The 21,984-nt window shown below is 43.0% G+C and overlaps 1 protein-coding gene across 1 annotated transcript in view; it reads left to right on the top strand.

Moving 5' to 3' along the window:
* The first annotated feature begins 513 nt into the window (after window positions 1-513).
* The window catches only part of NFKB1 (nuclear factor kappa B subunit 1), a 73,726-nt gene continuing 52,255 nt past the window's right edge, over window positions 514-21,984 (top strand). Inside the window, exons 1-5 of the mRNA XM_077300761.1 lie at window positions 514-684; window positions 11,124-11,170; window positions 13,109-13,193; window positions 15,477-15,517; window positions 20,975-21,073. Of these exons, the coding sequence (XP_077156876.1) occupies window positions 11,132-11,170; window positions 13,109-13,193; window positions 15,477-15,517; window positions 20,975-21,073 (264 nt within the window). The 5' untranslated portion in view covers window positions 514-684; window positions 11,124-11,131. The remainder of the gene's footprint in view (window positions 685-11,123; window positions 11,171-13,108; window positions 13,194-15,476; window positions 15,518-20,974; window positions 21,074-21,984) is intronic.

Raw genomic sequence — 21,984 nt, 5'->3', positions numbered from 1 at the left:
CGTTCCTCTAAAAACCTTTAGAATTGACAAATGTCATCTGCTGGATTCCTTGTGTTTGTGACTCGTTTGTGATGAAACTCGGAGAGGCTTTGCCAAGCCGCACGCTTTCGGCCCCGGCCCTTTCAAGGGCGGGCTCCCTTCCCGGGCCCTTTCGCCCCGCGCACTGGCCGCGCTCCCTCCACGGGAGCCTCCTGGGGCGCGCAGCCAGGCGACGAGGCCCCCACCGACTCGCGACCGAGCGTGCCTCGGCCACCTGGGCGCGTCCCTGGCCCGCCGAGCCTCCGGGGAGCCGCCGCCGCCGCCCGCCCCCTGCCTGCCTGCCTGCCTGCCTGCCTGCCTGCCTCCTTCCTTCCCCCGGGCGGGTGTTTCTTTCTCTCCCTCGCCGCGCGTCAGTGGGAATTTCCCGCGAGGAAGTGAGAGGGCGGAGAAGCGGCAGGGCACCGGAGTCCCCCCGCCAGCCTCCGGCACTGACAGCGCGCCCGCCCGCCCGCCCGCCCGCCCTCGTTGCTCCCCAGCGCGGCGCGAGCCTAGCCGGAGCCTGGCGAGCGCTTCCGCGGCGGCCCCGGCCATGGCCCTGGCCCTGGCGCGCCCCTGACGGGGATTCCTCGGGCGGACTCCCCTGGCGGCGGCCTCCAGCCCCTCGCGCGCCGGGGCAAGGCGAGAAGGGCGCCCGGCCTGGACGAGGTAAGCCCCAGCGAGGGGCAGCGGGACAGCCGCGGGGCTTTGCGGGAACGGGGGGGGGGGGGTGTGGGTGTGGGTGCGTGTGTGTGGGGGGGGGGTGTCGTCAAGGGGCCCCTGACAGGAGGGGCGAGGCGAGGCAGGCCAGCTCTGGGGGGCGCGCAGGGCGGCCGCGCGTCTCCTCAGCGGCGCTTTGCACTTCCTCATTCCCGGGCAGGCGCTTCTGGCGCAGCTGGGGCTGGGAGCGGGGAAGGGGGAAGAGGAGGGCGAGCACATGGCCCGGCGGGCGCGGAGCGGGGCGCAACTGCCTGCCCTCCTTGCTTCCTGGCGGCGCTCCTGGCCAGGAGAGGTGGCATCGGCGCCCCTTCCCCTGGAGGCCCTTCCCCGGTTCCCTGGAAGTGGAACTCGCCTCCTTCGCCCTCCTTTGCGGGGTATGGGGCTGCTAAGCCCGGCCTGCATAGCCAGCGAGTATTGGCCCGGGAGCCCTGGCCTGGATGGGAGACCTCCAGGGAAGTCCCGGGTAGCCCCAGAGAGGCAGGCAATGGCGAGCGCCCTTCGAACGGCTCTTGCTTACAGCTGCAACTGGACAGCGCTTTACCTGCAGGCACATTGGCACTGACCTCTCCCCTTAGTCTGGCGAAGCGTGCTTACACCCGAAAGCTCACGCCTTGAATAAATGTTTGTTGGTTTTAAAGGTGCTGCTGGACTCTGATTTTATCGTGCTACTTCAGGCCAACACGGCTACCCATTTGAATCTCTCCCCTGACAGTGGAACCAAACTGCTCCTTCGGTTTTCTCAGCACCGGATAGTGCCCGGTTCGGTTCCTTTCATGTTTCAGCTTGGGTCTCCAGGCTTAGCCTTGAAATAAGTGGAAACAGGCCTTACAATACACCGATGAGTTAGGAAGGTGTCACAAGAGCTGTCTGCTCTTTCTTTTTATTGGCCTTGCAGTGATAGCGTATCCTTGGCACAGGCACAGGCACAGGCACACAACTTGGTGGTGAGAAACACAGCAACAGCTTGGCAATAGAATAGCTGTGGCAACAGCTATTTTTAAAAAGTTAAAGGGCTAGCTAATCAAGACCCAAAGGGAAACCAATGGATATTACAAATTACAAATCTTAACAGATATTTTCAAAGTCTTCTGAAAGAAAAGGTGAGGCAAATGTCTCAGGGGGGGAAGTTCCTAATCAGGAACTAGGCCTGGCTTTTTTTTCTTTCCCTGCAGTCAGATGTGTGCAACAATAATAAAGTAATGTGTTCTTCAAGAGTTCTCAGAAGTTATCTGATTGTGTATTTGTCTGTAGAATCTTATGAGGGGAAGTGATCAGTGGCTGATAAAGCAGGACAGCATATTGTTGTTGTTATTTCCTATAAAAACAACTATGCATCCACCTGTGTGGACTGCTTTTGTGTGTATTTGATTTTATAGATAGTACGGTTTTGTCATTGTTTAATATTTTTTGGGCAGATTATAGTTTGTGCTATTCTTGTGCAGTGTAAATGTCACAAAATTAATATTCTGTGCTTGTGAAAATGCATATGGTATAGGAGGATATGATTACATATCATAGGTTTAGGGGGCAAATCAGGCTGTGGGGGATAGGAGCCGAGACTGGATCTTGTCAGAGCCAAAGCAGTTAGCAAACTGGGAGGAGCTGAAAGGTTTGCCTCAGTGGTGTGTTCTAGAATTTACAAGCCTAGAGGAAAATATGGTTATGCATATGGAGTTGCTTTAGTAAATGATGCAAATACCCTGTCTGCCTTATCTCCATACAAAAGGTTGGCTTTCTGATATACATGTATATGCTCATATGCATCACTTTCCTTGTGTATAGCAAGAATAGGAGGTATTAGTGTGTTGATTTAGATTTCAGTACTGTAAGAGGTTGAGAACATTTGGTAGCCTTTCTTGAGTATGACAGGTGCTGTCAGTTTAGAAGAAAAAGAAGAGTTTGTTTTTATATGCCCCTTTTCTCTACTCGAAGGAGTCTCAAAGCAGCTTCCAATCGCCTTCCCTTTCCTCTCCCCACAACAGGCACCCTGTGAGGCAGGTGAGGCTGAGAGAGCCCTGATATTGCTGAAGAAAAAGAGTTGATTCTTATATGCCATTTTTCTCAACCCGAAAGCGTCTTAAAGTGGCTTACAATTGCCTTACCTTTTGTCTCCCCACAACAGACACCCTGTGAGGCAGGTGAGGCTGAGAGAGCCCTGATATCACTGCTCGGTCAGAACAGCTTTATCAGTGCCATGGTGAGCCCAAGGTCACCCAGCTGGTTCATGTGGGGGAGCGCGGAATCAAACCCAGCTCATCAGATTAGAAGTCCTCACTCCTAACCACTACACCTCAGTGTTATGCAATTTTAGAATTCCCCAGTTTCTCTTTGGTCCCTTAATAGCATGTTTGCATAATTTTTGTTGCTAAAGCCCAGCTGACAAAAAAGAGGATCTTTCATTATTGTCAAAGATGAAATATGGGTCTTTTCACTAAGCAGAAAGAGAGTTATGGCTCGGTGGCAGAGCATCTGCTGTATGTGCAGAGGATCCCAGGTTTAATCCCTGGTATCTCCAATTGAAAGGATCAGATAGGAAGTGATGTAAAAGACCTGTGTCGGGGACCCTGGAGAGCGGCTGCTGGTCAGTGTAGACCAGGGGTAGTCAAAATGCGGCCTTCCAAATGTCCATGGACTACACTTCCGGAGGGCCGCAGTTTGACTACCCCTGGTATAGACAGTGCTAACCTTGATGGAAAGTCTATCTGATTCAGCATAAGGCAGCTTCACATGTACAGACTGTGTTCAAGGTACAGGCTTGAAAGATTCGGCCTTGTTTCCATACTAACCCATGGAGGAAAGGTTGCTAACCTTTGTAAGAAAAGCTTTTCAAATAGTTCTATAAAACGACCCCTTTTTGCTCTTTCTAAAACGATAGCTGCAGCATAATTCTAAAATAGATAAATATAACTAACCATGATAAACAGGAAAGATATTGCCAATATGTGATTCCAGAAGGGCAGTCGCATTTGTTGCTGCAAGAATGAACAGGGATTGTTTGGAACAGGGATTGCTCCTTTGGTAATTTATTTGTTCCAGCATAAACTTGTATGGGCTAGAACCTATTTCTTCAGATGCAGTTCTGATGCACAGATATTTGGGGGATTTGGACTAAGGCCTGAACTGCCATGACAGTGCTTTCTTTCTCGTTCTACTTCTGTTTGACATGCTGGGGGGGGGGAATATTCTTTGCAAGATCATTTTTCAAAGCACTCTTGCTGCAGGAACCTGCATATAGCAATAAACAAAGGTGCATTCATTATTATATTACTAATTGTTATACTGCCAATTGATAAACAAACCACCACTACTTCCACTAGGAAGGTCAGGGAGGAGAATGTGGTTTGATCCCCCCCCCCCAATTTCTGCTTGTGTAACAACTCTTTTAAGTACGTTTGGGTGAAAGAAAGCCCAAGATCACGCAGTAAGTTTCATGGGCTGAAGAGATCAAGCTTGGTGTAGTGGTTAGGCACGAAGAATTCTAATATGGTGAGCCAGGTTTGATTCCCTGCTCTTCCTCCATATGCAGCCAGCTGGGTGACCTTGGGCTCACCACAGCACTCTCAGCCTCACCCACCTCACAGGGTGTCTTTTGTGGGGAGAAGAAAGGGAAGGCAATTGTAAGCCACTTCTGGTAGAGAAAAGCGGCAGATAAGAACCAACTCTTCTTCCTCATCATCTTCATTTGAATCTGAGTCTCCTAGATCAGCCTTTCTCAACGTTTTTTTTTATGGTTGATAAACCTCTGAAACATTCTTCAGGCTTCGAGAAACCCCAGAAGTGGTGCACTGGTGCAGAATATGGTTGGGAAGCATAGCTGTGTACATGCCCACCTGGGGTCCCTCCCCTTCCCACCCCCTCCATGCCCATCTTTGCTAAAAATAACTGATTTTGCCAGTCCTTGGAAGTTGTAGGATTTAGTTTTTCCTTTTTGCGATTTAGTAGCATTGAGTTGGTGACAGGCATGTTAATTAACTCAGGCGCACAACTCTGGGTGCTTTTTTTGGTCCAGCGAAATGAGAGGCATGGAAACCTAGCAGGGAAGTGAAATGGCTCTGTGCACTAGATTAAATTTTGGTTAATATACCTAGTGCCTTTTTTTGTAGAAAGAATACATGGCTAAAAGGCTGAACTTCTGTGTATTTAGGTATCAGGACTGCCATTTTTGAGAACCTTAAGCCAGCCTTTCTCAACTTCTTGACCATGGAAGCACACCTGCTTCAAGGCATTCTGGAAGCAATGTCAGCTCACCATGTCTCCCTGCCCCGCCCCCCCATAACTGGCATGGCTCCCATGTCGCTAGTTGAGATTCCCAGCCTTAAGCAGACATTGTGTTTTGTGTGTGTGACTGACGTCAGAAGTCTAATGAAGTGTCAAGTGCTGCAAAAGTTTGCAATGCATTGGGTAGCTTGAAGAGATACCTACTAGGGAATATAATTACATCAGTTCCTCATAAGGAAATATAGATGCATCAAGAGTAATTGCATCACAGACAGAAATTGCAATGATTAGGTGCTGATCTGATATAGGTACTTACACACGAGTGGAAAGTCCGAGACGAAGTACTTTTTGCATAAGGTGTTTGCCTCTTTCATAGTGCCCATAGATATGGTGTGGCACAATAATTTTTTTTTTTTTTTTACTTTCCATGTTTCACTCGATGACCGTTTACGCACTGTGACCCTTTCATGCCAGGCTGCAGGCTGGAGTTTTAGTTGTGGCAGGTTGCCCCACCTCTTCCTGCACCCACATGAGGGAGCATTTGGCCTGGTGCGCCTCATCTGCCCCCGATTTGTGCTCCTGCGTGGGAGCTGGGACAGTGAAGTTCCCAATGCGGAAACAGTCAATGAGTTGAACTCTGAATATCATGGTGGCAGAAAGGAAAGGGTTTTTTTTTTGCATTTTGAGAAAGGGCCCCTCCATTTTGAGAAAGGGCCGCGGCTTCTGTTGTCATTTGTTTTTTATTTATTTATATTTGTTAATTATTTTATAGCACCTCTCTAGGGACCTGGCTCACAAAATAAAAATAAAACAAAGAAAACAGTATAGTAAATTAAAATCCGGCATTTAAAATACCACCCCAGCATAATAAAGACATAGACCATAAAAACAGGCTACAACTTAAAACAATAGGTTCCAAACTAAAATAGTATTTAAATAAATCAACCCCAGAAATGGCTTGAAGAAACTAGGGCACCAGCCAAGTCTCCAGAGGAAGGACATTCTATAAGGGAAGTATTGAAAAAGCCTTGTCTCTGGAGACATAGAGAGCAGGGCTAGTGAACCAGTGTGGGTGGCCAGTACGGGTGGTCCTACAGGCACCTTGGCTCCAGGCCAGTTAGGGCTTTGAAGCTAACAACCAGCATTTTGGATTGTGCCTAGAAACAAATGAGCAGCCAGTGCCAATCTATCAGTATCTGGGTTAATACAATCCCTGTATTCTGCTCTTGACAATAACATGGCTGCTGCATTTGGGATGAGTTCAAGTTTCCAGACCGTTGTCAAAGGCAGCCCCATGTAAGGCATGTTACAGTAATCTAACCTGAATATGGATCACCATGGCCAGATTATGCTTCTTGAGGAATGGCTGTAGCTGGCACATTAGCTGATGCTGATGAAAGCCGGTTTATGCCACAGATGTGCTTTAATTGTAGACCAGAATCCAGAAGTACTATGTTCCTTCAAGGGACAGGCAGTCTCCTCCAGTAGACGCTGACTCCCAAATCCCTGAGCAGCTTTGTCATTGACCTGCAGCACCTCAGTCTTGTTTGGGTTGGACTTTTGCTTATTAATGCTCATCCATGTCATTACCATCTCCAAGCATTGGTTCAGGGTTTCCACAGACCCATTAGATTCACAGATTCAGGAGATGTAAAAGTAGATGTCATCCACATATTCCACCTTAGTCCAAATCCCTTATTCCAAAGATGATCTCTCCCAGCATGGGGGACAAAACACAAATGCATCAGTCTGAGCATTGGTCGCCCAGCACCACTTTCTGGCATCGGTCAGGCAAGAAAGACAAGAGCCATCGAAGTATAGACTCTCCCAGCTCTAGAAGGATACGGTAGCTGATGATATCAAAGAGTAAAGAGGGGTCCAGGAGAATCAACAGAGACAGACCCTCCCTGCAACTGTCCTGGCAAAGATTACCCATCAGGGAGACCAAGACACTTGTTTCTAATGTTTTGGTATGCATATAGCAACAAATATACGTTAAACATAAAGTAGCCACTAGACCAAAATATTGATTATACATGCAATAGCCACTAGTGTTTCAATCCTAAGGATCTTCTACAGTGATCTATATAATAACAACACACACTAAATGATATTCCTTCCAGGCAAGGCAGATAACATATGAATCAATGGAATAATATGGCTTCAAATAATACTAGTAAAGTTTTGATGACAATCAGACCTGCCTATATTGATGATAACTTTGCACAACTGATCTGCTCTTGGATGTTACTCTATTCACAGTGTGTATCCACTTGCCTGCTCAAAATGCCTCCAATACACAAGGTGCAAGGGGGAATGAATTTGCAAAACATTGCCTTTTTGCAAAATTTGCAAAACATTGCAAAACTGACTTTTTCATTTTCTGTTTCATGTTAACATTCTCAATACCAGTAACAAAGCAAAAATGTAGTTTAAGCACCATGTACGACAGTGTCAGAGAGTCTTCTGGTAATGGCCACATTAAGGATCTCCATTCTCTTGTTAAAACTTCACCCCAAATAAATTTAATCCATGCAATTCATTTCCTGGCAAGGATTGGCTGTGAGGCATTTAAAAAAAAATTCTCACTTTGCACCATCCTGATATACTTCTCCCTTTTTTTCTTATGTGGGTTCCTCCACTGCTTTCTGGTTTCTTCCCCTTTTCAATTTCTGCGTGTTCTGACAAGCATCTGAGCCCAACTCTTCCTGGCCTGCACTATCAGGCAGCCCTGCGCCCTTGTCCTGTTTACTGCAGTTACTCTCCAAAGTGCAAGGTCATCTATTTCCTAGGACGTGATGGTGGAAGTCCAGTGGCTGAGCAGTTCAGCTGTGTGTAAGAAAGTTCAGATGTCACTCCAGGCACGTACTCCCTCAGTCTTGGGAGAAAACAAGATGCGACTTTTATTCTTAGGTTGGATCTGGGAGGGGTTCTCCAAGTTAGGAAAATGGCCATCTCCCCTGTGCCATTTTCCTGACCAGCAACAATCCTGGGAGTGTTGGGGGATGGGCTGCATGTGCAGTGCAGTGAAACTGCATCCAAACTAAACTACTAATTGACCTCTTGGTATTATTTATTTATTTGTTTGTTTGTTTGTTTATATTTCTACACCGCCCATTTCTTTGCAGCTCTGGGCGGTTTACACTGAACATTATATAACTGAACATTACCCTGAACATTATATTAGTTCCCAGAAATTGCTGCCTGTCTTACATGAATGAGTGTTGGGTCGGAGAAACCCAGACTCAGCCTGGGGGAATGAAGTAGCATCTAATGTCTTTCTTTCTTTCTTTCTTTCTTTCTTTCTTTCTTTCTTTCTTTCTTTCTTTCTTTCTTTCTTTCTTTCTTATTTATTCATTTATTTATTTATTTATTTATTTGCAGATTTGCAGATTTGCAGATTTATTTATTTGTAGATTTATATGCCGCCGCTCCCCAGCAGGTCTCGTGGTGGTTTACATTTAAAAATATTAAAAATACAATACAATAGGCTGACCTGTGCCCTCATTCCCATATAGGCAGTAGAGTTCCCAACCTCTAGGTGCAGCCTGGAGATCTCTTAGAATTACAGCTGATCTCCAGATGAAAAAGGTCAGTTCCCCCGAATAAAAGGGCTGCTCTGGAGGGTGGACTCTGTGGCATTATACCCTACTGTGGTCTCTCCCATCCCCAAGCAACACCCTTTCCAAGCTCTACCCCCACCCTTTCCCCAATCTGCAGGGATTTCCCAACCCAGAGGTAGCAACCTTAATCTGCGCTATAGGAATCATAATACTGTTCTACGGATTATTATTGAGATAAGGTGCATCATGTAGCTTTGACTATCTGAAATATGTTACTTGGAACTCTTAAGTGTTGGAGGAGATACTGGCCAAGCAACACCACATTCTGTCTCAAATAACTGCCATGGAAAGCTATTTAGCATTATAGCAAGTTATTGTTTCCACTTCAAAGTATATTTATTTACCAAAGACAATCTTTTGCAAGGTTCTTGCAACAGACTGTGGTTATTTCCTCCTTTACTATATAAGAGCAAAGCAGAGCTGCTGAGAGAAGCAAATGTTGCTTTAAATGATCCAATAAGAGCTTTTATACAGTCTGAGGTTTAGTTATACAAACCAGATGTCGTCTATTTGCATGAACGTTAAGATTTGATCAGTTGTTGTAGTGAATACAACCACTGTTGATAACTCTACAATGCTCTGAATATGTCAGCAATTTTTGCAAGATATCCGCTGCAGTGAAAAGTGATAAGCAAAAAAATAACAATAAGCTTGGATATTTTGGCTGAGAATTGTATTTCTGATGTCCTCCGTGAGTTCTGATTTTTTCCTGGGCAACATGTATTTCAATACAGTGTTTTAAATGGAAAACTTGTATATGTCCAGTGCTGGTAAATAAGTTCTGAGAAGATCTCAAGTTCCTCTTTGTGAATGCAGTGTTGTTCTCTTCACTTCCTATTTATATTTTATATATTATGTCAGCATCTCATAGAAAAACAGCCCTGGGTATATAGCTCCGTTCTGAAAATCAAGAGATGTGTTACTTACTAACAGAAGGTAGCCTTCATTTGCTATGGGATTTCTGAGAAGAAGATTCATTGTTGTCATTTCTGTCAAATGCCCCCCCCCCCCAGTTCCACATGGCTTTAGTTAAGCAGGTCCCATGATCCTTGTCATAGCCTTTCTAGAATTAATCCCTTTTCTCATCAGCAGAAAAAACTATTGGGATCCAATCTAATAAGTCAACACCACCTCTAAACACCAAACAGGGAATGTAGGCACAACATAGGCTTATATAGAGTTTGGCTAGCCAGCTAAAAGAACCCGATTGGTCCTAAGTGGAAGCCTTTCATTGGTCCATGAGCTCTGGTAGTGAACGTTCTCTTATTGGTAGAGTTACAGTCCTTCATTTGCATATTACATTATTGAATCCACATAGATAACACAATCAACTGCCTTTCTGGTTGCACATTCTCTTAAGTTAACAGGTGTGCCTTCAAGCATACATATCCTTTTGCACTTGGTAAATGTTTCATTGTCTGCATAGTGCAGTTCTGTGCATGCACACGTACTAAGTAAAAAAGTCAACATCTTAAGAACACAGACTACTATGGAGAGTCAGTACATGTAGTGGTTAGAGTACTAGATTTGGAGTCCTGAGTATAAATCCCCATTAAGCCATGATACAAACCAGATATTTTTATTGGTGTCCTTGACCGGCTTTGCATATTGTTTTTTATTTATATTTAGTAAACATCATTTGAAATGGTATGCTTGCATCCTATGAACACTTCCTTGGGATTAAGCCCCGTTGAATAAAATGGTTTACTTCTAAGTAAACCTGCATGGGATTTCTCCCTTTGTTAATTTTGTATTCCAGGAGCACACTTTGATTGTAACAATCTAATGTAACAATCATGTTACAAACAGAATTAAAGCTTTATATGTAGATTGCTTTATTGGGAAAGTACTTGTAATTAAGAGTAAGACAATATAGTATGTTCTTCCCTTATATTATAATTTAAGAAAAATCCATGAGTTTTAGCACAACGGCATTGGCCACATCTAATTTTGCTTTTTCTATGTGAAACAGGCTTCCTCGGGAGGTGGTGGGTTCTCCATCTTTGGAATTTTTCAAACAGAGGCTGGATAGCCATCTGACGGAGGGGCTGATTCTGTGAAGGCTTAAGGGGATGGCAGGTGGATGAGCAATAGGGTTGTGAGTGTCCTGCATAGTGCAGGGGGTTGGACTAGATGACTCATGAGGTCCCTTCGAACTCTATTATTCTATGACTAGTAATCAAGCCCACTGTATGAAAAATACAGTGGGCGCTAGGTAAGGGAGCCCCTAGCAGTCGCGCGGAGCGTGGCTGGTGGGGGCTCCCTTGGCCGGCGGCCTGACGTCAGGCCGCCGGGCAGGCAGGGCGGGAATCAGGAATTGACTATTTCAAAATGTACAAGATCAAATTTATCGATTAAACCAGTGCATGATCCCTCCCGGGCTTTTACACCCATTACAGACACTGTAGATTTCTTATACTATCATATGGATTTCCCTCCTTGCTTTCATAGGATAATGATGATACCTTCGATGCCCTCAAAAGTTGTATTGCTGTTAGTGTGGTTATAACAATGCATTGACTTAAAGTATCTTGTTAATCATTTCAGCTTTGAAAATGGCAGGTGATAATGCATATGTCTTAGAAGATCACCAGGTGAGTATCTGTATTGTAAAATGTCAAAATTGTGTAAGGGACATGGGAAGTTATAGCAGCTGTTTACAAAACCAAGAATATTAAGAGTATTCTGGGACCTTTAAAGCATAGGCAAAACAAGCCGTAATCCAGTGCTTTGTTCAACCAAAAGTCATGGTAAATAAACCTTTGCGGGTTCAGTGGTACAGCATCTGCTTTTTATGCAGAAGTTCCCAAGTTCAGTACCCGGCATTTCCTATTAAATCAATCAGGTAGCGCAGGGGTAGTCAACCTGTGGTCCTCCAGATGTTCATGGACTACAATTCCCATGAGCCCCTGCCAGCAAATGCTGGCAGGGGCTCATGGGAATTGTAGTCCATGAACATTTGGAGGACCAAAGGTTAACTACCCCTGGCGAGCATTGTGAAAGACCTCTACCTGAGCCCCCGGAGAGAAAACGCACATTGTCCAATTGGACAATACTGATCGTGGAGCAATGGTCTGGGTCAGTCATATAATCATTATATCCAAAGATTCATTTCCTATAGTGTGGGAGCTTATTGATAGCTAATTCCATCTGTTTGACTTTAAAATAATGCTCCTATTCCTATAAATGCCACATTTTTAAGCTTCTGCAAAACAAGTTTCTTATTTAAAATTTCTCTTTAGCATTTTTTGGAAATTGAACCTTTCATACCTTTTCCCTCCATAAGTAATCCTTACGACACATTGTATGTTATTTAATAAGCACATACAAGATTGTGCGAGAAGTTGCTAAAAACATTGGAATGGATTTGGGCCACCAATACCAAAAGCCCATTCGTATCTATGTCCGCATCTTTAAAAAAAAATGCAAACTAAGCTTTTTGAAAGACAGGTCTGTAAAAAAGGTTTGGCTGGTGTTGCATTTTTATCATAGTGGTATCCTGTATGAGTCATAGCTATGGTTTAGATGTTGCTTCATTGGCTCATTAATGAGTGGGAGTTGCAATTCTTTGACACTTTACTGAGCTTCCGGTGTTGTGCCTTGATCAAATTAGTGAAAGGCACATTTCCCCAAATATGTCCACACACAAGAAGCAGGGGTGGCTATCCAGATGTCCATGGACTACAGTTCCCATGAGCCCCAGCCAGCTGACTATCCAGATGTCCATGAGCTACAATTCCCATGAGTCCCAGCCAGCTGGCTATCCAGATGTCCATGGGCTACAATTCCCAGACTGGCTACCCCTAGCATAGACAAACTTTGTGTTGATTAACGCCACCACCACTACCCCGCCAATACCATGTCTAGGCTGGTATATGATCTGTAGTCATTTAGCTGCAGTAGATCTTTGCAAACCCCCCATGTGATCAAATAGAGGCTGTCTAGTAGCCGAGTTATTCTCCTGTCAGGGACTACAGTCTTTATGCCTAATGTCACTGAAATCTGTGGGTTTCTGCACTAAGAGATAGAATTTTAATAGCTGATTCTAAATCAGAGTCCATTCCGTGCACAGGCAGCTCTTGATGGCTATAAAATGTAAGGCTATATTAGCAGGTGGAGAATTTTCCATTCCAGGGCTGGGAATCTTTATTGTGATGCTAGTTTAACTTGCTGGTCCTTGTCTTAGTAAGTGAATTTTATTGGTAGCCTGTAGGCAACTGTTGTTGCCTGTTTTGTCAGTTCAATTCAGGTGCTGCAAAGAGCTGAATAATGTAAAGGGTAAGCTGCCATTGGCATACAGGACAAGTCTTGTCCAAGAAGCAGGGGCAAGCTCTTGTAAAAGTCATATATTTCAAAGGCATGTCACAATGCTACCCCTTGAAACCCATTGACTTTAGTGGAATTAAGAAGGGTGCGACACTACTTAGGATGGAATTGTGTGTGTGTAGAGCTTAAATATTGCCCACTGAATGTTGGATTTTTCAGGATTTGGGAATAAGTTGGTTTATTAAGTGCAAATGTTATTAATGCAGATGTTCGGAATGGACACATACATGGGGATGAATATGCTGATCAATAATGCTGGCATAATTACATCTGATCTTCCAATTCGTACAGGTAGGAGTTATTGTTCTTTGGCTGATGATATTAAATGTTTCTGGTTGTTTGAAATTGTTTTGTATTTGATAATGAATTATAAAGACCCATTTTGTCTAAATCAGTTATGGATTATTGTTATGAAACTTAGTTGTGCATTTTTTTAAAAATTAAGGAATGGTTAAAAAAATTAATTTTTTAATCTTCATTAGCCTATAGGAATTTAAGGTTGTTTTTTTTTACAGAACAGTGATAACTATTGAAGCCTGTAGTAGTATGTAGTCCAAGTATACTCCCTTCCTATGAAAAGCAACTCTTGTCTGCCTAATGAATTAAATGGGATAATAGTAGAGTAACTGCACATGATTGTCCTTTAAATTGTCTCGTTTATCTTTTAAATATATTATGTATATTTGGATTGGACCAAAATTCATAACAAATAGAATAGCTTGCAGGTGTCTTAGGAAGTACATTATATACTATCTAGAGCAGTGGTTCTCAATCTGGGGGTCGAGGCCCCTTTGGGGATCAAACGACCCTTTCACAGGGGTCGTGGCAGGGCAAGCAGCTTGGCTGGGGGGAGGGGGCTGCGACTATTGCCCCTCCTCCTGAAGGCGCCCACCAATTTATATACAATTTATAATCAATTTACATACAATCATGAACAATGGATCTTCACACCTTTGATCAGTTTTGGTTTAATTTCTGTGAAAGAACACTTGCATAATTTTGTGGTTGGGGGTCACCACAACATGAGGAACTGTATTAAAGGATCACAGGTTAAGAACCACTGAGAAGGTTGAGAGCCACTGATCTAGAGACTATATATAAATACAATTTTAGCATGGTTGGTAATATGAAAAATACTGCCAAGGCCCTGTTAATCTGTTGTTCCTGATGTATACTGCAGACACCGCTTAATTTAACAATTATGTGGTGAGAGGCAGCACCTCAGAACAGCTATCTTTCACATTTGGTGAATGGGGAACTGATGCTAAGAGATAGAATCATAGAACTGATGCTAAGAGATAATGGCTTTAATCCTGCTACGCTGGTCAGCTAGGAGTGATGCATTTCTCCCATGCGGGGAATCTTTCTCCAGTGCTGAGAGGATGTTCTACTCTTATTGGAGGAAGGCTGAACAGAGTTGATTCTATGGCAGAGGTCAGACTTGAATCCAGATCTCCCTGGATCCAAGCTGCTCTTGCTAACCCTGGGTACTGCCCGGCATGCATCACTTATTGCCTGTTGCACAGCAGAGAAGGCCACTTGCCCAAGTGAAAGAAAAAGGGAAGGTTCAAGAATTTGCCATATGCCCGTCCTGGACAGTATCTCCCTATGAGAGTTGCTGTTTCAATTCTATGCTTCTTACAATTGTGGTCTACAGTAAAGTTGGTTTCCTGTATCCTTTCAATCTGTTTCTATATTGGTGAATTGTGTGTTTCCTGTCAGAAGTCGAATCACAAAAGCTTCTTTTTCTTGTCATGTAAATGAGCAAATGTCAATTCCAAATAAATTGAACTTATGAATTCTGCTCTGGTGTCCAGTTTTCCATGTCACATGAAGGGCAAGAGAATGCAGCTGTGAGTCAGTGTTTTTGTCCCACTCATTTCTGAAAGTTTCCCTTCTTAGGTAGATTTCAGAACCAATTTCACAATATCTGAAAATACAACGTGCAGATATTGGCAGCTCTTCTGCTTAACTGGATTGCTCATACACTTATCTTATTTTGGACAGTATTTGAGCTAGCTAGAGATTGTTGCACCCAGTGCAGAAAGGAACTCCATAGCTGTTTAGCAGATGTGTAGAAGGGAAATCGCAGCAAAGGGAGCTTCTTTGATAACCTTGCAGTAGAGTTAAAGCTGTGGGTTGGATCCAGTAGATGGGATAAGAGAGAGAATGGCTTATGTAGACCTACAGTTCTGCAGTCCTAAATCTGAAGAGTTGTATCCTTCCAAGTCCATTGACTTAATTGGCCTCAGAAACTCACACTGGAATTTGTAGCCAAGATGGACAGGAGCATTCAGTGTTTCAAGTTAGGCTTTTTTCCCCATGATGTGTTATGGAAGGGACAGCAAAGGGCCAGCAAAAAATGACAGCTACCCTTGCACAGATCCGAGACTTTTTGAAAAAGTCAAGCATGTACAGGTCATTTTTGCCTTTGCTGTTGATGGTGGATGAGAATCAGGGTCGTACGTCTCATTTTCTTCTTAAGGTTTCCTATGCAAAAGTGTGACTTCATAAATGGATTGTTCTTACAAACAGAGGCATCTCTTAAGTTCTCCTTCTCTTTTTTAAAACCAGCTGATGGCCCATTCCTTCAAATTGTCGAACAACCGAAGCAGGTAAGAGAACACTTTTGAGTCTTTAGTAGCAATTAAGGGGACCGAGCCTACGTGAGGAGGGGCAGTATAGAAATTAAATATTATTATATTATTTTATCAAGAGCTGAATGAAAGCTGCATGTAGTCATACTGTCATATCAAGCCTGTCTCATTATGGGCTATTAATGTTGCTTTTATCAAAGCATGGGATGCTTTGTGGCGCTGCAAAATGCTGGCAAGTCACAGTCGACTTGCAGTGAGGCTGGAAGGTTTCCATGGCAAGAGACGGACAGAGATGGTTTGCCATTGTCTGGTTCTGCATAGGAAGCCTGCACTTCTTGGTGGTCTCCTCTCCAAGTACTAACAGGGCCAACACTGCTTATCTTCCAAGGTCTGGTGAGATTAGGCTAGTGGGGATTATTCAGTCCAGAGCATCCTGATTCTACAGAGGGCTAAAGATACTGCAGGAGGGAGCATGTGCCTTTAAAAAAAAAGGTTTTGTAATTAACACACCTATTTTCTGATAGTACAGTTGTATGCAAATGTTGTTGTTGTTGTTATGTGCGAAGTCGTGTCCGACCCATCGCGACCCCATGGACAATGATCCTCCAGGCCTTCCTGTCCTCTACCATTCCCCGGAGTCCATTTACGTTTGCACCTACTGCTTCGGTGACTCCATCCAGCCACCTCATTCTCTGTCGTCCCCTTCTTCTTTTGCCCTCGATCGCTCCAAGCATTAGGCTCTTCTCCAGGGAGTCCTTCCTTCTCATGAGGTGGCCAAAGTATTTGAGTTTCATCTTCAGGATCTGGCCTTCTAAAGAGCAGTCGTGGTTGATCTCCTCTAGGACTGACCGGTTTGTTCGCCTTGCAGTCCAAGGGACTCGCAAGAGTCTTCTATAGCACCAGAGTTCAAAAGCCTCAATTCTTTGACGCTCGGCCTTCCTTATGGTCCAACTCTCGCAGCCATACATTGCAACTGGGAATACCATAGCCTTGACTAAACGCACTTTTGTTGGCAGGGTGATGTCTCTGCTTTTTAGGATGCTGTCTAGATTTGCCATAGCTTTTCTCCCCAGCAGCAAGCGTCTTTTAATTTCTTTGCTGCAGTCCCCATCTGCAGTGATCTTGGAGCCCAGGAAAATAAAATCTGTCACTATCTCCATTTCTTCCCCATCTATTTGCCAGGAATTGAGAGGGCCGGATGCCATGGTCTTTGTTTTCTTGATGTTGAGTTTCAAGCCAACTTTTGCGCTCTCCTCCTTCACCCGCATCAACAGGCTCTTTAGTTCCTCTTCACTTTCTGCCATTATGCAAATATAAGAGGTCAAAGCAGGCACAGTTGTGTGGCATCTTGACCATATAGAATGCATGCTCATTTTGCTAAATGAGGGGATGCAGAAGGAAACTGCATTGCATAAATGACCCGTAAACCTAAACTGAGACAATCCAAGAGCCCCTACAACATTCAGGGCTTTACCACTTGTTAGCCTCACATAAACACATATGAAACTGCCTGATACCGTCAAATACTTGGTCTGTCCCAGTCAGCAGTGTCTACGCTGCCTGGTAGTAGATTTCTGGGGCGTTTTGAAGCGTTGGAAAATCTTTTCTTTTCCTAAGAAAAAATGGGAAAATATACAATACATACTGTCTTGTCAAACCTAAACTACTTTTCCTGCTATAACAACATAACATGCATCATTTTTAACTTATGGATACTATTTTACGTTTCATTATTTTTCATATTTCTGTTGAAAATACTGTACTTTTCTCAAGCAAAATTGCAGATATGAAAGAAAGCTGTAAGCTGATGCACTCTTTGCTACCTTAGCACATAGACCTTAATTTTTGCTTTCTGAAAAGCAGAAAAAGTAAAAAAGCAGGAAAAAACACAAGCTTTGTGGTAAATAAAAGCTGATCAGACTTAATTATGGGTACAGTTTTATGTTGAATTAACAATAATGGAAACTCTTAGCTTTTAATAATAATATGTACACAGCTAGATATAGTTCCAGCCAGATGCTGTCTGCTTGCTTCTGTGGCTACTGGTCAGAGAGAACTCGGTTCTTAATTAAACAGTTTTTATCTGAGACTTTGGTGCCCTACCCCATGAGCCATTTCCCCAGTCCCGCAAGATAGGGCAATAAGCTACTTATTACACACCCCACTTCTGATTTTGATAAATTGATAAAATCATCTGTTATCAGATGTCGACCCCTATATTTCATATAGGTTGGCACTTTTTGCTCTGGCCACCAGGAAGATCCAAGCCAAAGCTGTTTTACAGGTGTCCCCACCTTGATACACCGTGTTTCTTTTAAATTGTAACTCAGTAGCCCTCATCTACAATTTTATGTACGCAATATTGGAGACATATTGTTTTATCCATATTTGTACCATATTGTTTTTAATTATGTTTTGTAATGGCCTTTGGCTAAACACAATAAATGTTATTGTATCTCGTATATGTCACAGTGTTTTGAAGGAGAGGTGAAAAGGACAAGCACAAGAGAACAATCAAATCAAAAAGACAACAGTTGAGAAGCAATGAGAGCCTTCAGGATTATGTATCCTAAGTGCAGGAATGAATCTTGGGCGTAAAAGCTGTTGTGTCTACAGCCCTTCAAAGCGTTTAACTCATTCTAAAAGAGGAAATATTTAATAGGAGCTTCACCCCCCCCCCCCCATATCCCGCAGAATGTTCAATTTTTTCCATGAACAAATGGGGGGGACGCTTTGGGGGGAAAATAATTTCCCCATTTTTTCTGAGCTTTCTTATTTGTAGTCACGGGTTGGACTCTGTTCCATCACAAATGATTTGATGGTCCCTGGTTCAAATGTTGCCTTTGATGCTGTTAGAGAAGTTACATTTTTTTCAGCCTCAACTTCCCAGATGCAATATGCAAATAATATCAGCCTTCCTTGGAGGTCTGTTGTACGTATTACAACTGTTGTGTATGTAGGCTTGTGAGGCTGCCTGAATTGTGTATAAGTTCGAGGGGGTCCGTTGTTTGGTGTTGGGTGACCTGGTTGGAGTTGGTATTTAATAAAGGTCTGTTCGATTTGAAGGAACTACACCTGTGCCTTGCTGAATCCACAGACTTAATAGCAACCATGTTGTCCATGAAATGTTTCACACTCTAGATCAGGGGGAGTCAAACTGCGGCCCTCCAGATGTCTATGGACTACAATTCCCAGAAGCCCCTGCCAGCATTCGCATTCGCTGGCAGGGGCTTCTGGGAATTGTGGTCCATGGACATCTGGAGGACCACAGTTTGACTACCCCTGCTCTAGAAACACCATCTAAATGCTAAATATTATCACTGGACTGTTATCGTTTTCCATTATTACTGATAAGCTTGAAATGGTCACCCAGTGGCTAAGAAGGGGGTTGATTTTCAAGGATAAACCAACCAGACATTGATTGCAATCTGTATAGGGTTGTTATCTGAAGAATGCTTGCTCATGTCTGAACAGGGTTTCTCCAGCATCCTAGAATGATATAATGACTGAAAAGAACATAGACGTGATCCGTGTTCATAATTCCTTTAAAATTGTGGAGAGCCTGCAGTGATGTAGGGCCACCGTCAATGGTTTTATAAAACGAATTATACTCACAGTTGGTTTTCCCGGGATTTTTACACCAGCTGGAAGAGTTGCTAATGGCAGAGAAGGGCTCTGCTGATGGGAAGGCAGGTGTTGCTTGAATGACTTCTGTGTCAAGGATCACACATGCATTGGAAGGCAGGGTTGCAAGTCAAACCTCCTGCATTGTTTGATTCAGAAACCTGACTCCTGTTCCTTAGAACTCTGAACTGGTTGTAGCACATTTCGAGTGAGAGCCAGAAATGGGATAATTAGTGCCAAGGCTTTGAAGCCGATGACTCATTTTGAGAGCTGTATCATGGGCAGATGTGTATTGAGGAAGGGTTGAATGTGTATGTTGGAAACTCACAGGTTGGGTATTCGGGTAGGATGCACGGTGCCTTTAATTTGTTTTATCATCGAGATAACCTTGAGATTTTTTGTTTTATCATCGAGATACATTGAGATGAGATAACATCAGCTTGCCCAAGGCCATTTAATGAGCTGATTTGATATACCCAGTGTGTGGTGTAATGGTTAGAGTCTCAGACTAATACTGTGGAGACCCAGATTCAAATCCCCAGCCTGTCAAGGAAGCTTATATAGGCTGCTGTAGAGATCAGATGGAGGAGGGAATGATGTAATCTGCTTTACTCCCCATTGGGGTGAAAGGTGGGGTATAAGTGAAGTAAATGTATGAACAAACATGACAATCTGTGTCCAGCATAAAATATACATATATCATTTAGGAAATCTTTCACCTTTACAAATCTGGTGAGGTCAGTATTCCTTTTTTGTTTTTTTGGTGCTTGTGAGGAAAACGGAGTAACATAAATTAAAGTGACTATTAAGTTCTCCATTCCCTGAACTTTCATGCTATTTTCTGAAAATAATGCTGCAGTTAAACTTCCCTGATGTCAGGACTGAATGCTATGTAATTTAATTTTTTTGTTGTTTTTCCAGTTAGAAAATTCTTATGGTCCAAAATGTTTGAATTGTTCCCGCAGATCTTTCCCAAGTGTTTACCTGTTTGATGGACATATGACTGTAAAAATAAAACCCTTCAGAGCAGAAACCTTTTGATGAAAGATTGCATTTATGCAGGGTTCAATGCTGCAATGAGCATATAAAATATTAGCATAATTCCTTGCTACATTAAGCAAGTAGCTGCCTAGAAGTTGCATAGTTTATTTACATGTTGCTTCCTACATTTCTTTATTCAGCTAATATTTGCTTCTTAAATTGTCTAAAGAGCTTTGTGATTAGAATATTCAGTTGTCACAGAATCACAGAATCATAGAGTTGGAAGGGCCCATACAGGCCATCTAGTCCAACCTCCTGCTCAATGCAGGATCAGCCCAAAAGCACTGTATTGTATAAAGATTTATTGCTTTATTGCTTGCATAAATATTTACTAATTGTATGATGGACTAGTAAAAAGGTACTGGATTGTATTTTTCATTCTCAATTTTTGAGACCAAAAGATCTCTGACTTTGTTCAAAATTCTCTATAATAAAAGTAAATTTCATGAGAATATTTTGATTGGCGTGTCAGTTTTGCTAACAAAACGTTATGGTGCCTCTGAGACCAGATACTTTTACGGAAATGCAAACATAATTTTCAGTAGCGTACTGAATGTCCTTCCCAAATAAGTATGGGGAATTCCAGGATAGGTTTCACCCCCATGAGTTAATAGCTTTCTTTGAATTAAAAATAATAAGCCTGCAATGCAAAATGCATTTCACCTTTCTATGTATTTCCCTACCGTTTATAATAGCTATTAGATAATGAAAATGGTGTTTGGGTGAAGGTACATATATGAGCAGGGAAGATAATTTTTCCTTATTTATTTGATTAAATAAACCAATATTCTGTTGAACAAATTTTTATAGAGGGGATTTCGTTTCCGATATGTTTGCGAAGGACCATCACATGGCGGACTTCCAGGAGCTTCTAGTGAAAAAAACAAAAAATCATACCCTCAAGTTAAAGTAAGTACATGGTTTCTTTGCTGTTCTCCATTTTGCATAAATGTGTTCTGGAGTTTTGGTTGCATTCATGTTTCACAGCCTTATATACAGTGGCTCAGTTGGATAAGTACATCATAGTTTCAAGAGCAGAGGGTGAAAATCTGCCAAGGTAATAATTCATTACCCGCTATCATTGTGTGATGAGCCGCCAGCAAGAATGACTCTTGGGGGTTTGGAACTGTGTGTGCAGTTGGGTGTAGCAGAAATTTGGCAGCCAAATAAATGTGAGAATAGCTGATTAAAACAACATGTTCTGTTGGAAGGAAGGTGTAAAACAGCATCTGAAAAATTCTGCTGTTCACTTGGATATAGGGTTGCTAACTCTGGCTTGGGAAATTCCAGGAGATTCAGGGGTGAAGCCTACGGCGGGCAGAGTTTGGGCAATACAGGAAGCTCGTGAGGGATGTGATACCATAGAATCTGCCCTCCAGAGCTGTCATCTCCTCCAGGGGAGCTAATCTCTTGGGAAGGGTTGTTGGCTGCAGCTTATGAAATTCCTAGAGACTTGGGGATGGGACCAGCGGAGGGATTTCACCTATTATCTATGGTAGGGATTTCACCTAGCATCTATGGTATACCATAGTTTCCTTCCTAGAGCTGACATTTTCTCCAGGGGAACTGATCTTTGTAGTCTGATGATTTATTGTAATTCAAGTCAAAGTCCAGACCCCACTTCACAGTTGACAGTCTGCTTAGATAAAAGGTCTGTTTTTTATTTCAAATTTGGTTTCCTATGTCTTAACTTTTATTTAAAAGTATTCTAGCAGAATATTGTAAATCTCATCAGCAAATGGTTGGGTTGGATTCAGATAGCTTTTTCACTCAATTTCAGTCCCTGCTACAGCTCACCTGACTTTTGTCCTTGCAAGTCC

The sequence above is a fragment of the Paroedura picta genome, chromosome 10, assembly GCF_049243985.1.
Source record: "Paroedura picta isolate Pp20150507F chromosome 10, Ppicta_v3.0, whole genome shotgun sequence".
In the NCBI taxonomy this organism is placed as follows: domain Eukaryota; kingdom Metazoa; phylum Chordata; class Lepidosauria; order Squamata; family Gekkonidae; genus Paroedura; species Paroedura picta.
The sequence above is the reverse complement of the archived record's forward strand: the minus strand, read 5'-3'. Positions and strand labels throughout refer to the sequence as shown.